The sequence below is a fragment of the Rattus norvegicus genome, chromosome 2 (assembly GCF_021556685.1).
Source record: "Rattus norvegicus strain SHRSP/BbbUtx chromosome 2, alternate assembly SHRSP_T2T, whole genome shotgun sequence".
Classification (NCBI taxonomy): domain Eukaryota; kingdom Metazoa; phylum Chordata; class Mammalia; order Rodentia; family Muridae; genus Rattus; species Rattus norvegicus.
The window spans coordinates 123,178,644-123,195,916 of record NC_141535.1 but is presented as its reverse complement, the minus strand read 5'-3'; the positions used below and the strand labels follow the sequence as shown (position 1 = coordinate 123,195,916).

At 48.0% G+C, this 17,273-nt stretch overlaps 1 protein-coding gene across 1 annotated transcript in view; it reads right to left on the bottom strand.

Moving 5' to 3' along the window:
• Nucleotides 1-16,088, bottom strand: part of Fat4 (FAT atypical cadherin 4) — a 129,410-nt gene extending 113,322 nt beyond the window's left edge. Inside the window, exon 1 of the mRNA NM_001415042.1 lies at nucleotides 9,669-16,088. Within this exon, the coding sequence (NP_001401971.1) occupies nucleotides 9,669-14,843 (5,175 nt within the window). The 5' untranslated portion in view covers nucleotides 14,844-16,088. The remainder of the gene's footprint in view (nucleotides 1-9,668) is intronic.
• Nucleotides 16,089-17,273: the final 1,185 nt, after the last annotated feature.

Genomic DNA, 17,273 nt, shown 5'->3' with positions numbered 1-17,273 from the left:
TTGAACAAGCTCCTCTCTGTTTTAAATTCCACTGACCATGGAACTGCGGAGATGGCTCAGAGGTTAAGAACACTGGGTCCTGAGTTCAAATCCCAGCACCAGAACCATCTATAATGGGATCCAGTGCCCTGTTTGGATGTGCAGGTTTGGGCAAACACTCATAGATTCAAAATTCTTAAGGAACTAAATCTCAGTTTCTGATCACAAAACGTCAGCATGCAGTGCGCCTATGTGCCTATTGTTAACAACAATAGAGAGGCCCTCCAAAAACTGAAATGTATGTCAAATTCTCTAATGGGGGATTGAAAAATTGATTAGGAAATACCAACGTTACAAGGATAACATTTAAATTACAGCTGTATTTCTTTGGTTATTTACACCTTGTCTCATGTTTTATCAACAAAGGGAATGTGTTTCGGGCATTTTTAAATTTATTTTTTCATGTGTGTATATATGAGTGTGGGTCCCAATGAATGCTTAAGAGGTCTGAGGTCAGAGGTCAAGGACAGCTTTGTTTCTCAGGCACTGTCTGCTCTGGGTCTCCAGACAGAGTCTCATCCTTAGGCTGGAGTTCAACAAGGAGTCTGGGCAGGGTGGCCATCGACCCCCAGGAGTCTGCTTAGGTGTTTCCTTCAGACAGTCTCTAAGGTAGGTGAGGGGTGTAATGAAGTTACCAGGGAGCAAGCATCGGGCCAAAGTCCTGTCCTCCATGCTCACTCTTCCATGTTGCTGCCGTTCGCACCAGTGCCACCCCCCATTCCAGCATCTACCATGTTTTAAACAGAAGTGATTCCTTTAGCATATCTGCTCTTAGATGCTGAGTGACAAACAGGTTTCATTGGGAATAAAGGCATTGACTGACTCACACAGATACACAGAGAAGAGAATACAGGATTGGCCACCTCTGTCACACCCAGCCATGTTGACCCAGTTGGAACATATTCTTGGAAAGTGAGACTGACATTCCAAAGCCATCGTATTCCACAAAGAAAACTACGCTTTCACTTCTGTCATTTCTCAGTAAGGCAGGGGTCAAGTGGTGCTCCCAGTCTGCCAGGCCCTGGGCTCAGGACACTCAGGATTCATTACTGACTTCCAATTAATTACAACCTTAATGGAAAGCTAATCTCTGTATTTTATTATTCAGAGTAATAAAGCAGGAAGAAGCTGACCTTGCAATGCAGGCTGCTCTGGCCCACACAAACACAGACATGAATGGCTATTTTAATGGTTTGACCGGGTGATTTAGTACACTATCTTAAAAAAAATTAGACCACGACTCAACGTTATGTAGCAATAGCAGGATTCTGAGTGGCTCCTACTGAGAAAAACCACCCTGACAGAGGCAGAAGCGTTTCAGTAACATTTAGTGGCAATTACGGTTCAAAGCTCCATTATTACACAGTTTGACATAATCACACTTAAAACTAGCATTAAAGCAATGGATAAAATATGGGCCTCGTTTTACATACTAGTTTCAGTAAAAATGTCACAAATCTGAAAATCGCTATAAATTTGAAATAATCACAGCAATATTGAATATATGTTCAAATTTCAAGATATACAACTTCTCCAGAACATGAAATAAAGTAAATTTCTAATGATTTAATATCAGAGATGTTGTCCCGTACAAGCAAAAATACTTTCTTTGTCTGAGTGCCAATGAAGTCCTGGGAGCAACAATCTGGTTGGGACTGTGAAGGTTTCATGGAGTGGGGAGGGGTGAGCAGGAAGCAGGCTAGAAGCATCATGCGTGAGACACATTTTCACAGCTAAACTTCCTGCTTCAAGTTCATTTCAGTGTTCATTTGAGAAGTCTTTGTGGGGCTCGTGGGCCTGCTGGTGTCTAAGACTAAAGTGCAGAGTCATCCCTGATTGGAGATTGGGAAGGAAACAATTTCTACTCTGTGACACCTCTGCCACTCAGCTCTGTCATGTGAATAGACAGACTGCCAGTCACTTCTTGTGATCATTCTCTCTGAGACTGCAAAAGTCTTCCTAGCATTCACAGCCTGAGCCTCTCCCCCATCCTCAGCCCCGCCCTCTAGCCGGTCATTCTGAGCCTTTCTCCCATCCTCAGCCCCGCCCTCTAGCCTGTCATTCTGAGCCTCTCCCCCATCCTCAGCCCCTCCCTCTATCCTGTCATTCTGAGCCTTTCTCCCATCCTCAGCCCCGCCCTCTATCCTGTCATTCTGAGCCTCTCCCCCATCCTCAGCCCCTCCCTCTATCCTATCATTCTGAGCCTTTCTCCCATCCTCAGCCCCGCCCTCTATCCTGTCATTCTGAGCCTCTCCCCCATCCTCAGCCCCGCCCTCTATCCTATCATTCTGAGCCTCTCCCCCATCCTCAGCCCCTCCCTCTAGCCTGTCATTCTGAGCCTCTCCCCCATCCTCAGCCCCGCCCTCTATCCTATCATTCTGAGCCTCTCCCCCATCCTCAGCCCCGCCCTCTAGCCTGTCATTCTGAGCCTTTCTCCCATCCTCAGCACCGCCCTCTATCCTGTCATTCTAAGCCTCTCCCACATCCTCAGCACCACCCTCTATCTTGTCATTCTGCCCCTGTAGGTCAGATGCTCCCCTGGGATGAGAGGCTGTAACTGTCATTCACCTCCTTTTGAACATTTGAAACCCTGTCACATCTTTAAAGCAGCAGAAGTTCCTCAATAGTTCTGTTAGCTTACAGCTTTAGTGGTTTCTGTTCTTAATGAAAAGAAACCATCTAAGCCACAGATGGCTAGAGATAATATCAAGTATTTTAACCACTCCCTTATGCTTTAAGAAGGAGAAAAAAAAACATTCTCCTGGTAGATTAAGCTAATTTTTGTTAAAAGAAAAAAGGCATGTCCCCCTCTCATTCCTCACTTCCCCTACTCCAGACACTCCCCCAGTCCTCAGCTTGGGGTCTTGGTCAGCATCACTAATCGATCTGCTGACCACCTTGACCTCAACAAGTGAGAAGCTTTAGAACAATAATCCCTCTCTGTGGCTGAAGCTCAAACACAAGCACTTTCTGCCTCTGCTGTGATCTCAGGTCCACTCCACCCAACCCGGGCGTGATCTCACTTCTTGAAGATTCAATAACAAATACAGGAGTAAAAGCAATGTAATTTTCAAAGCAATTGATATATTCTGTCTGCAGAGTAACAACTTTTCTCCTGATACCCCTCCCAAAATGGCTACCCATGTACATAGGGACTGGGCTGGCACATGTACGTGGCTATCAGAATTATTGTGCCTATGTGAGCCGACATCAACATCAGGTTCACAGCCAGTGTTCACGGTCAACTTGAATGCCAGTTTCACTCAAAGTAAAAAGTCAATGCTCTTTAGAACCAATTATTCCCCATGAAGTCTTCAGTCTTAATGTCTTATCAGTGTTTTGTGGTATACAGGATGAGTTATACACAGAGAATCAGTGCTTTGCACCCAGCTGAGGGCTGTGGTGGTGTGAAAGAAAGCTCCAACTGACTGTGCTGTTAGCTTGAGAAGCGACTATCTGGGGAGGCCCGTTTCCATGCAAAGAGCCACTAACAGAAACTGTTCGCTTTTATAATGAATGAAAGGGACCTGACACTTCAAACAAAACACTTGACAGGGTAGGTTGTTACCTATAAAAATCTGACCTGACAAGTAAAAATTTGGATTGTGAATTCTTCCTAACCATCCCCAGGAGGTTTGCTAGTCAATACATGTGAAGTATTTTCTGCAAGCCAAATGCTATGCTATGTGTTGTCATGAAAACAGGCGCTCAGGTCACTAGGAGAAGATAGCAGAGACAGTCACGCGCTGCCAGTGGATTGACTTGCAGTAACAAGTGGCTGCAAGAACACTCCTTGGGGAAAGAAAGGGTTCTCACTGGATGGAGCGGGGAAAAGCCCTGCTCGAATTCGGTGTGGATGAACCCAGACCTTCATTCCTCGTGTTGTAAAAATGGACTGAAGATGAGAGGCCAGACCTCAAGCTGAACTGTAGAATAAAACACTTCCCACAATATACTTTGATTCAAAATAGTGATCTTGCATTATTATTATTATTATTATTATTATTATTATCTCAAAACTACAGACTGGAAGATGTAAAAACTAGGCAAATAGAAATCAGACTACAAAGCTTTGACAGTGATAGAAACAACCAACCCAGTAAGAGAAAAACCTTTAGATGGGAAGACAGCCTAAAGGATGAATCCAACAGGGGCTTAGTGTTGATAATATATAAGAAATTTAAACATTTCAAATAGTATCAAAGTAAGCAACAGAGTTAAGTCATAGGCATAAGATGTTATAGAAGTTGTACAGATGGTCAACAGGTCTGTAAATGATTGTTCAACATCAAAGAGCTGCAGGCAAACATGAACCAAACCCATGATGTGATACTGCACTCCAGTTAGAAGGATCAACATCTAAAAACAAGATTACTGCCACAGATTCTGTGAAGAATTTATTCACATATACCAATGCTTGGTGTGTTGGTCAGCTTACTGTGACTATAACAAAATCCCTGGGATGATCAGTTTATGAGAATAGAGGGTTATTGTGGATTTCAGTTTTGGAGTCTCTGGTTCATGACCCATTAGCATCCTTGATTTGGGCCAGTGATGAGGCAAAAGATGGAGTCAGAAGAACAAGGTAGCAGGAACTGGCTACGTCATGAGCCAGAGAACAAAGAGGAACAGGAAGGGATTGTGGTACTGGTCTCCTTTAAGGATGTCCTAAATATCCTAAATCCCCCCACCCCCCAGCAAACTGCATCTCTGCAGGGTTGCACCCAACCTCAGTAGTGACACCAAAGGGACCAAGCCCACAACATCTGAACTGTAGCAGTGGATGCAAACTGGTAGTTCCATCACAGAAAACACTAGGGAAGTTCTGTACAAACATGAAAGACAGAAGTGCCACAGCCTACAGTATCCACAAGGAATGAAATGCAGGTCTCTGGAGACTAATCCACATCCATGCTGACTGAGCACTGTGAAGGAGCCAGACTAAAACACCAACCCATGTGACCATCTGAGAGACACAGGATGCATGTGCATGACACTGCATGTGTTTCAGAGCAGCGAGACACAGATCTGCAGCTGAATGGACGAGACCGGAGGTGTAATGCTGAGTGAAATACCAAGCACACACTGATGCCACATGATCTCTGTGACTCGCTCATACCTGAGAGTCCAGGGAACAGGAGAGAGTAGAGTAGAGTTCCTAGAGTCTGGAGTATTTGGACAGGAGATAGCCAGATGTGGGTCTAACATATACCACTGTTATTAAGCGGAACATATTTTAGGAGACTTAATATACAACAACCACAACTGTTGATGACACAATGTATTTGTGATGATATACATGTATTTGTGAAACATCTAAAGGGAGTGTGTTCTGTGGAGTCTCATCACAAAAATAAAAATGCTATGTAATAAACTAGCAGAATAGCAAGGCTTGACTATATTACAATAAGCACACATATATACACATAAATATAGATATATACAACCATGAACATACATATATACACTCACACACAATCACACATAAGCATTCACATATACACAGACAACATATGTAACAGACTCATACACATACATGTGCACAGACAAACACACTCATGCATACACAAATATATTCATCAAAATGTTAGACTATCATTTAAAATGAGAATAAGAATTCACAAAATAAACTACCAAAAACTGTCCTGTTTTACAAAGTCTCTGTCATTTACACTAGTATTTTCTGAATTGCAAATGGCTGATGGATGTATCTTAAACAGGGGAAGATCCAATTGCAACAAGGCATAGATCACAGATGTTTGCATGACTACACAGGGAAACCAGATGGTTGGCTCTCTGGTGTGTTGCCAAGACACTGTTCCTCTAGGGATGGTAAAATCAGTAATTACCTGAGCAGGCACCAAACCAAAATATGTTTCCATTGCCCTACTCAACCTCCCTTTCTGAGAATGGATTAATCTCAATATTTTAACAGAAAAAAATAAACAAAATAACACATTGTATTCAACCAGAAAAATAAAAGTTTGGGACTCCTACTATATTCTGTAAGTCCTAAGCCAAAGAAAAATTTTAAAGCTGAAACATCATTACTTCCAATTTTCAAATGTAAACATGTAACATCTTTAAACAGAAAAGAACATTATGTTACATACAATGTTAATAAATCAGTATCCTATATTTTCCTGTTGCTTTTTTAAAACTAGCACATTAGTTACTTTTCTGTTGATGAGAGGAAATACCACAACCAAAAGCAAATTACAGACAAACCCATCTATTTTAGCTTATGGTATGGAGATATAAAAGTCCGTAGTGATGGGCAAGTATGGCAGAAAGTCTCAGGAGTCAAAAGTTGGGAGATCACATCTCAACTGCAAACAGGAAGCTGAAACTCAAGCAAGAAGTAGGGCGGTGCTAAAAGCTCTCGGTGCCTCCACCAGTGATTCCTCCACCAAAGCTCCACTTCCTAAAAGTTTCAAAATGCAGAAGCCTATGCAAGACATTTCTCATTCAAGCCCTAAAACAAGTTAAGGAGAATGGTTCAGAGACACTCTTCATCTGGAAGCCCTTAGGGGTTGCAAGGGAACATGAGGGAGTTCCGAAGGTCAGTGGCCTGCAATGCAGTGTATATGATCCCGATGGGTTCAGCTCCTTTTCACTCCTGGTCACCATATGTCAGACCACACGTTCACTTCCCTCTGTTCTTTCAACTTCCCTGACAATTCTCATTTCATTTGTAGAGCAGAGATAATTACTATTCTCTGCCCACATTCAACTGATTGGTCAAATTCACCTATACCATCAATTCGGACAACTTTTTTTTGGACTCCTCCGTGAGGTAGCTGTATTCTGGTCTTGGTTCTTCTACTAGGTAACTCAGTAGTAACACGTTTGTAGCCCCTACAGCATGCTGAGTAAAAACATGAGGCTCTGAAATATCAAAGACTGATGAAACAAAGCCCCTAGTCATCATGAGGTCCTAAGTTGCAAGTTTGGAAATAAAACATTTTTACATTTTAATTAAAATTAATTAATTAATTGACATATTACAGAAGAGAGAATTACTTTGAAGGCATTCCTGCCCCTGCCAAGCTTTAGCTCTGACAGGCCGAGTGAGAGAATGTGTCCCTTGGGCAGATGTCCAGAGTGGGCAATATCAAATGTAATCTGTGCCCACACCAAGCATCAGACCTAGACAGAGAAAGCAGGTCAATTGTCCATCTTCTCTCCTGACCCTCTTATCACACAGTGATCTGCTGTGACACTGGCCTGAGTCATGTGCATCAGCCCGGACCCCTATCAAGTTAGACAAATGCATGTTTTCAAATACATCAGAAAGTCTGAACCTGCAAACAAACAATGCACAAGTCACCCTTGCCATCAAGGCTTCTCTTTGCAGAATCATAGTAAATCAATTGAACGTAGTGAAAAACTAACTAGTTTAATTTATGCATGAGGAAAGTACAATAAATAATGGTATGAAATTTTACCTCCGAACTACTGCTTTCAGTGTTCTTTGAGCATAATAGAGGGTATCCTGAAATATGGGTATGTCATGAGTACACACACACACACAGAGAGAGAGAGAGAGAGAGAGAGAGAGAGAGAGAAAGAGAAAGAGAGAGAGAAGAAGAGAGAAGTGAGGGAGGGAAGGAGGAAGGGAGGGAGAGAAAGATGCACAAACATTCATGCACAAATACAGTCTTACACACACACACACACATGCACATCATATGCAAATACATTCACATGAACACATACACAAGCAGGACCACACACACATAGGCACACATGCACACAAATAGGCACACACATACACAAGAGAGAGACTCACAAATACACACACATTTATGCACAGATACACACACACACACACACACACACACACACACACACACAATCAACAAAGGCTGATTCTCCTTTGGTTTCTCAATGCAGAAGGCACAGGAAGCCCAAAAGAACACCTGTCATACTGATATAATTGAGGTAAAAGAGACACTGTGGCATACTGTCCCCATTCCTAACAAAAAATGATGTGTAATGATTATTTTTAATCCTTATGCCTGTTTCAGAGATATCACTGTCGAGCACATTCATGGCAACCCAATCTTCCCCTATCAAATGGGTTCACATCACAAGCGTGGTAGCGCTTCTAATGGCACCCAGGAACATTAATCACGTCACCTGTTTAACAAGTTCAGTCATTATCCAGAGAGTCTTAATTGCCAGCCTTCAGTAAATATTTTGCTTTTCAAACTAATCAAAGCTATTCATCTCAGAAATAACTACAGAGAAGAAAATGAGAGACATGGAATAAACTGAAATCAACGTAAAATTATACATAAATCATGACCTGAGCTGAACAGAAGACCTCTGATGTCGAGATCTTTAGAGAAGGCGTAAGGGGACAATTTGACTCTGAAGCCTCTCCGGGGCAAGATGTGCAAGGGGAAATTGAGATCCACTTACAGTGTACAGCACTGTTGGGAATTATAGTTCTAGTGAGCACTAATGCCCTTTGAATCCCATCCATAGGATGCATACAGCTAGCGATCGCAAAAGTAAATAATCACAGGGAATTGCAAAAGCTAACAATAAAAGCAAGCACTCCAAAGGAGAGCATCCTTCTCCTCCCACAAGGAAAAAGCAGGCAAATAAACACAGCACCCTCCATCCCACCAGCGTGTTGTAGTTGGATGGCTGCCAAGCATCAGAAACCACATTTGATATTTTGAATGCTTGGATGAGTGACAGATGCTAGAACATCTCTGAGGGGAGTGGGAAGTGGGAGGAAGAACTCAGAAAGCTCTGAGGGAGGTTTCCAGAAGGTAGCCGGGCCAATTCTTGGTGACTTTCACACAACCCTGGAACAAAGGAACCTAATAGAGAAGAAGCCAGACGATGATAATAGGATGGGTGGGGGCAGTCTTCACCTTCCGGGGGATGGGCTTGGAACTGGTTTGTTTCCCACCTGGAGATAGCACAAGTGCCTGCACCACCACACCTAACAGCACTCTTTTATGTCAAGAACCAGAGTGGAACCTCCGATCTAGCTGTTCACAGCCACCTGAGTTTACAAGGAAAAGGGAAGTGTTTAGTCCGTGCCAGTTTGTAAGCCCTGCAGGCAGAAGTCAGGAACTTCCACACACTTGGCTCAGAACACTGAAATTAGTCACTGTCTATAAAGAATCCACCAAGCTTGCTGAGGCTGGGGAAGTCCACATTGTCCTGATAGAAACTGCCACACAGGCTCCTGCTTCACTCAACTCTGAAATCCAACCCATTTAGAGTTCTAGCAAAGCTCTTCACCTTGGAACAGAAATGTCTTAACTCTGAGACTTTTCCTCCCACAAGTTGGTCTCTTTAGAGAGTTCTAGGCTAGTACAGTGGCTCTGCTCATACAGATGGGCTTCAGTTACGTCTGCAAATGACTAAAGATGTGGCAGTAGCCTTACACTCATGGTTGCTGGTAGGGGACATAGAAGTCTATTTTAAAAGTTCATTATTGATGACAACCTGGGTTATAGCTGCATTTTCTGAAACTGTCAGTATGTGACAACAAGTTCACATCGTCCTATTTATTAAAGTAGCCATAAAAATACGGTTAACTCATAGAGAGTAAACATGAAGAAAAGCCCACTCAGAACAAATAAAAGAATACAAGCTCTTACCTCTGCTCTCTGTGTCCTGGGAAAAGCAGACGACTTCTCTATGGCATAAACATCCACCAGGTAGAGGCATGCTCCCTGCTCCCGGTCCAAAATGGCTGCAGTTTGAATGACACCAGTCTGACGTCCAATGGTAAACAGACGTCCGACAGTCTTCTCTTCACAACGAACAGAAACGATGTAATATTCCACTGGAGCTTCTGACCCTCTGGGGCTGGCTGCTTCTATGGAGATGACATTGGTGCCAATTGGCTCCCCTTCTTTCAAGATGGTTATGTATTTGGTCTGTGTGAAAACAGGCCCATCTAGGCCCTGAAGGATGACAGTCAGTTCTGTGGTTGACTTCCTTCTCTCTGGGCCAAGGTCTGTGGCTGATACTATAAGGTTGTAAATGAGCTGAGAAGGAACCAGTGCAGAAGCCACTCGAAGGTCTCCACTGTAACGATCCACAGTGAAGGTGTCTGTGTCCCCATTGACTATCTCATACTCCACCTCTCCATTGGCACCTTCATCCGGGTCTGCAGCCATGATGGTAGTCAGGACAGAACCAATCATGGCTGAAGGGTCTGCAGCCAGTGCATTTTGTGATATAAATATTGGGACATTGTCATTGAGGTCCGTCACCAAAATGGTCACATTTTTCAAAGCATACCTCCTGGTTTCTATCGGCACAGCTTGGTCATTGGCTTTTACCGTTAACTCAAAGAGGTTGGCGAATTCCCTGTCAATCTCAGCACTGGTGTAGATGGTTCCTTTGACTTCGTCTATGCTGAAGTGGTTGCCTCGGGGCATCTGTTGGATGATGGCATAAGACAGCTGCCCATTGATGTCCGCATCTGGGTCATGTGCTGTCACAGAAATAACAGATGTACCAAGGGGGATGTTCTCCACGATTGACTTAAAAATGTCTCCTGGAGGAAAGCTCGGGGGGTTGTCATTGAAGTCCCTCACATGGATCACCACTGACATTGTGGATGACCGAGGAGGCCGCCCCTGGTCTTTCGCTGTTATGTTTAATTTATATAAAGACTGTGTCTCAAAGTCCAACTTTTTGGCCAGAAAGATACTCCCGGTGTTTGGACTAATACTAAAAGTCCCGTGGTTGTTTGACCCTGTAATAGTGTAGTGGAGATCGGCATTGACACCTGAGTCCGAGTCAGTGGCAGTGACAGAGGATACAAGTTCCCCAATCCTCATGTTTTCCAAAACATCCACAAAGAGTGTTGACTTCGGGAAAGAGGGAGTGTTATCATTCTCATCCAAAATATCAATACTCAGGGTACAGGTCGAGTTGAGGGGGACGGTCCCTGAATCCACCGCCTGGATGAGGAGGGAATAGGCTGGGGTTGCTTCATAGTCTAACTTGCCTACGAGAGTCACCTGGCCAGAGAACCTGTCTATGGAAAACTGTCTCTCTTCATTTCCTTTGAGGATAGAGTAATGAATGAGGCCATTATTCCCCTCATCCACGTCCGAGGCAGACACTCGTAAGACCTGGGTCAGATTGGTTGCCGTCTCTGATACTGTAGCTTGATAAAAGTCTTTTAGAAACTTGGGGGCATTATCGTTGATGTCCTTCATGTAGACATGCACAGTGGCCTGGTCCTTGAGAGGCTGAGGGAGGCCCTGATCCGTGGCTATCACTGTGAAGCTGAACACTGCTGTCCCCCTTCTCCTCATGAGGGACTCTCTGTCAAACTTGTGAGTGTTGGTGATCTCCCCAGTGATGGCATGCAGCTCGAAATCTGGCTGTGCCACCTCAAAAGCATACCTTACTTCCCCATTCGGCCCAAAGTCTTTGTCCACAGCGCTGACTTTGCCTACGAATGACCCGGCTCTCTGCTCCTCTTCGAAGTAAAATGTGTAATTGGTGCTATTAAACAAAGGCCTGTTGTCATTCACGTCTTCTAAAATCACAGTGACGTTCACAGTAGCACTTAGAGGCTCTACCGCCCGGTCAGAGGCAACAACCAGCAACACATATCTGTCCTGAAGTTCGCGATCTAGTTCGCTCTTTATATACAGCTGACCATCTGGGAATATGCCAAAGGCCTCCCCACTGTTCCCATCTGTGATCGCGTATGCTATCTCCCCATTCGCTCCGGAATCTTTATCCAAAGCTTGTACTTTAAAGAATCGAGAGTTCACAGGCTCTGACTCAGAAAGGGTGACCTCGTAGGAAATCTGATCAAATACTGGCGGGTTGTCATTTACATCGTGGACATAAACTGTCAGAATGATGCTGGAGGAGAGCTGGGGGACCCCCATATCGGAGGCCACGATTTCTACCTGGTACGAGCCAGCATGGACATCTAGGGTACCCAGCAGACTGATGTTACCATTCTGCTCGTTAATAGTAAACAGGTTCTTGGGGTTCTGCTTCAGACTATAGAGCACCCTACCGTTGACACCTTCATCAGGGTCCACGGCTTTGGCCTGGAAGATGCTGTGTCCTGCCTGCCAGTTCTCCACTGCATCTATGCTTTCCACTGCCTGGAGGAAGTGGGGGGCGTTGTCATTCAAATCTTTCACTGTGATGTTAACCACAGCATCTCCTGTGACTGCCCCCCCACTGGCCACCACTCTCAGCTGATAAAAGGACTGTTCTTCCCTGTCAATGACACTTGCTGTGGTCAGCTGCCCTGTAACAGGATTCATAGCAAACATACCTCTCTGGTCCCCAGTGGTGATGAGGTAACTGATGTTGGCATTAAGGTCCATGGTGGTTGCAGAAACACTGCCCACATGATACCCCAGAGCCACATTCTCAAAGACCACAAAGCTATAGGCAGCCTGGCTGAATACGGGTGGGTTGTCCTGTGTATCTAGCACTGTGACTGTTACTATGGCCTGGCTGGGGGACTGTAAATTACCCCCATCGGTGGCCACTATTTGCAGCTGGTATGCTGTTTTCTCTTCTCTGTCTAGGGCCATCTTTGTAGAAATGACTCCACTCTTAGCATGAATCTGAAACCGAGACCTGTCCCCAGCTGATATACTGTACTTAACAGTTCCGTTGGGACCCATGTCTGGGTCAGTAGCAGACACTGTGGTGACATAGCTACCTCCGGGCTCATTTTCCTGGATATGAGCAAAGTATTGGACTGGGTAGAACACAGGGCTGTTGTCGTTTATATCAAGGAGACTGACGTTTACCTGCACGGTGGAGGACTGGGGAGGGGAACCCAGGTCTGTGGCTAGAATCAATAGACAGTAGAAGGCTTGTTCCTCTCTGTCCAGGGAAGAGATAGTACTCAGCCTCCCAGATACTGGATCCAGGCGGAAGAGCCTTTGGTCACTCTCAGCCTCTTGCAGGGAGAAGCGCACTGTCCCATTGTCACCCAGATCCCCATCTGTTGCCCCAAGAACCAACAGCTCTGTCCCAGTTGGAGCATTCTCAACCACAGACACCTCATAGCCTTCAGGCTGGCTAAACACGGGCTTTTGGTCATTAACATCCAGGACACTGACCACAAGCTGGGCATAGGATACCTTAGGGTGAACTCCCTGATCTCGGGCACTGATATTCAGTACAATCTGGGAAGCAAGTTCACGGTCAAGGCCCCCAGCAGCGCTGGTAGTCACCAGGCCACTGTGCTCACTAATGTGAAACCAGCCCAACCCATTTCCAGAGACAATGCTATAACGCAGGTTAGCATTCAGACCAGAGTCACCATCGGTGGCAGACACCCCACTCACATAGCTCCCCGGAGGTACTTCCTCACTCAGGTTCACTCTGTACACTTGCTGCTCAAAGACCGGAGGGTGATCATTGATGTCATTGACAAAAATCACCAAGCTGGCCACAGAGGAGCGGGCCTGGACCTCGGCAGTAGGGGGCGCCCCGGAGTTATCCGAGACCGAGACTGTGAGATTGTATGAAGGGATGCGCTCGCGGTCCAGGGCGCTGGCCACCTTGATGAGGCTCAGGTTGGGCACCTTGCTCCTCTGTACCTCAAAGTGGCGCTGCTCATTACCCCCGAGAATCTGCACTGAAATGTTTCCGTTGGCTGCTGGGGAGTCAGCATCGGTCACGGTGAGCAGAGCCACCACGGTACCCACCTGCGCGTTCTCATCCACCGAAGCGTAGCGCGAGGTGGCAGGGAAGTAGCGAAACTTCACTACAGGGTCGTTGTCATTGACATCTAGCAGCTGGATAAGCGCTTCGGCACGCCCGGTGAGCGAGGGCACGCCTCGGTCCGTGGCCTGAACTGTCAGCGAATACTGTCGCCGGGCCTCAAAGTCTAGCGGCTCTCTCACGGTGATGAGCCCCGTCTCCGGGTCCATCTGGAAGGGGGTTCCCTCGTCCTGCAGCCGGTAACGGATGTCCGCATTGGTGCCCTCGTCTGCGTCCGCCGCCGCCACCTGCAGGACACTGGAACCCACAACTGCGTCTTCAGGCACCCCCGCCTGGTAATGGGAACTGCCAAACACCGGGGGATTGTCGTTAATGTCCTGTACAGTCACGTTGACCTGAAGGTAACCCCGCCGCTTTGGCTCACCCTTGTCCTCCACCTCTACCAGGAGCTGGTACTGAGGTGTGACCTCGCGGTCCAGCCCACCCTTGGACACCAGGTGCAGGAATGCTCCCTCGCCACTGGGGTTCAAAGTGATGTCCAGGCGAAAGCGGCCCGCCTCGTTGCCGCGGACGATGCGGTAGGAGCGGTGGTCCACGCCGTTGGAGCCGATGTCAGAGTCGGTGGCAGTGTCCAGAATGACCTGACGCCCGCTGCCACTATCCTCCTTGAAGGTGACCACGATCGAGGGGTCTGGGAAGACTGGGGCATTGTCGTTGAGGTCACGCACCAGCACGCGCACCTCGGTGGGGTAGGTGGGCGAGCTGGAAAGGACCACCAGGTTGACCACATCGCTGGGCAGGCTCTCGCGGTCGATGGTAGCGGTGGTGTACAACGCTCCAGTGCTGCTGTTAATAGCGAACAGGGCGTGGCTTTCACTGAGCCGATAGGTGAAGCCAGGACGCGTTGGGATGGTGCCCACCAGAGTCCCTGGGGGTTGCTCCTCCATCACCTGAAACACCTGGCGCTGTTCGGCCGCTTGGACTCGGGCCGGACTGGGGAGCAGCGACAGCAGTCCCCAGACTCTCAGAAGCTGGCCCAGAGATGGGGAAGGTAGCGGGAACCGCCTGCGGCCCGGAGTCCGGTTTGCGGCCAAGTTCATGGTCCTAGTTTCCAGTAACCTGGAGAAGAGAATCAAGGTGAAGGTAATGGGATGACCTGGAGTTCTTCTGAGTGGCGCCAGTAAAAGGTCAGTTTGGCCGGAGACCTCTGCGGTTCAGAAGAGTGGGTGAGGGACCGGCACGAAGGAGAAGCTGGTGAGACGACCAGCGCAGAGGAGAGTGAGACGACAGGCGGCGGAGCATCCCTGGGCTCTCCGGTGAAAGTTTGCAGGCCTCTAGACACTTAGGTTGAAATCCCAATTCTGAGAGTCCCGGCCGCGGACCGGAGTTACGAGAGGCGGCTTTGATTTTGGGGGATCTGAGGAGTCGCTTACTGCACGAACATCTTTCTAAAAACTTTAGAACTTACCCGGAGCGCGACGCCAAAAAGGGCAGGGCCAAGAGCCGCGGAGCCCCTGCACCCTGGAGGTAGAGCGGGGACGCCAGGAGATCCCAAGCTAGCTGTGAAGACTCTTCTCTGGTCTCGCTCTGAGGGAGCCGGGAAGGTCGCCTGTGGATCGGGCTCCCTCCCCCCACAGCTGAGGCAGCCAGGGCTCCCGGTCCCCACCAGGGCTCCCGCAGCTCTCAGCTCCGTGCCCCTGCCCGTAGCCCGGGCTGCCTTTGCTCCCGCCGCGGGTCGAAGCCCAAGGTCCAGCCCAGGCTGCCGCGGGCGCTGCTCCGCATCCTTCACCTCCGCGCCAGCATCATTTTTACGTCCACAGCGCGTGGGTTTCCCTTCCTCCTCGGCGCCGTGGGGGTCGGACAGTGGCAGCAGCAGCGCTTGGTCCCGGAGTCCCCTCCCCTCACCATGCCAGGGGCTCTTCCCCGGGCGTCAGCGGGCACCAGCGCCCCCGAGCGCTCCTCGCCCTTGTCCAGGGATCTGTGCTTTTATTGTCCCGGGTCAGTTTCACTTTGTAATCCTTCAGGCTTTGTGTTTGGAGTGGGGTGGGTCCCTCCGTCGTGGTCCCTGCGGACGATGGGGACGCGGAGGAGCGGGGCAGCTGCTCGGGACACCGGGTGGATGCGCTGCTTCCCAGCCAGGGCTCGGAGGTGGCACTTCGGTGTGTCTGTAGCCCGGCGAGTCCCCCGCTGCCTCTCCTGGTCCCTCGCACTCTCCCCGCCCCTTCCCCGCTGCGCGCACTCACGCACTCACACACACGCGCGCACACACGGAGGGGGAGGGTTGTTCTGGATCGCGAGCAGGACTGAGAAACTTTGCTCGCCCCTCGGTGCTCCCGGACTCCAGTGGCCGCCACTCCCCAGCTCTGGTCCTGTCACCCGCGGGCCCTGCCCCGCTACAGCTCATTGGCCACAGCCCCGCCCCGCGTCCCCGCCGCCCTAGCCTGCAGCCGCCACTGGCTGGGGCGACGCTCGTCACCGTGGCCTCCGAGGTTGTGGGCGGGAGGTAGGCGAGCCCCACAACGGAGGCGCGAGGAAGGGGGCGACCACCCCCAACTCCTTTCTATTTATTTATTTTCTCTTTTGGTCAAACCTTGGCCGGCGTCGGCGCAATCACCGCAAGAGGCAGCCGCGGAATAGATGGGGGGTGGGGTCAGGTTTAGAAATAAATAAGTTTACTGTCCGGAGCTGGGGCTGCCATTAGGCCGTTAGTCTGGTAGTAACTCGGTGGAGGGGGTCGGGGAAAAATGAAAGAAAGGTTGGGGCGAGGGTCTGTTAACGCGGGAGGAAGGATTAGGCAAAGCCTGTCTGGGAATGCGCGCGGCTGCTGAGCTTTAACCATTTCGTGTCCTCGCCAGGAGCAGTGTTTGAGCAAACTGAGACCCACAGTACCCCGCAGAGCCCCAGATCTTCCCGACTCCCAAACCTGCGCCCCTCGTCGCTGTCCCTCAGGTCCAGGGCATACCAAGGCCTCGGTGCAAGCCAAACTCCAACTTCTCAAAGAGAAGGGCATGCTGGCACCCACATAGCATGGTTAGTCTCATAGCTGGAATCCTGTACTCAAAGCAGTCTGGAGGCTTCAGCTGAAACAATGGCAGCTTCTGCGGGAACAGTTTCCTCTTACAAACCCAGTTTGGAATTTTTGACCCCCTGTGGGGCTTTTCTCCCCTTGACATTCTCTAGCCAAAGGAAATCTAATATCGTTTGGTTTCGATTTGGGCCTGGGGGAAGAATAACTATAAGAAAATAGAAATAAATGAAATGAAGTTTAAATTTAATTTTTTTAAGTGTCACACATCACCAACCGCACTCAGATTATGCCCCTGCCTCGGCTTATTTTGTGTGATGGCGCATGAGGTTTCTTTAAAAGAAAAAAACAAACGTGACTAGGAATCGGGTCAATAAATTTCCCCTTTAAGGGAATCAACTTGCAAAATATGAACTGAAGCCAAATAATGCAAATATAGGGCATATGTCATACAATTTTGCCACAGGAATCCCTCCAAACATCAAACTTTCTGCACCCAGAGATG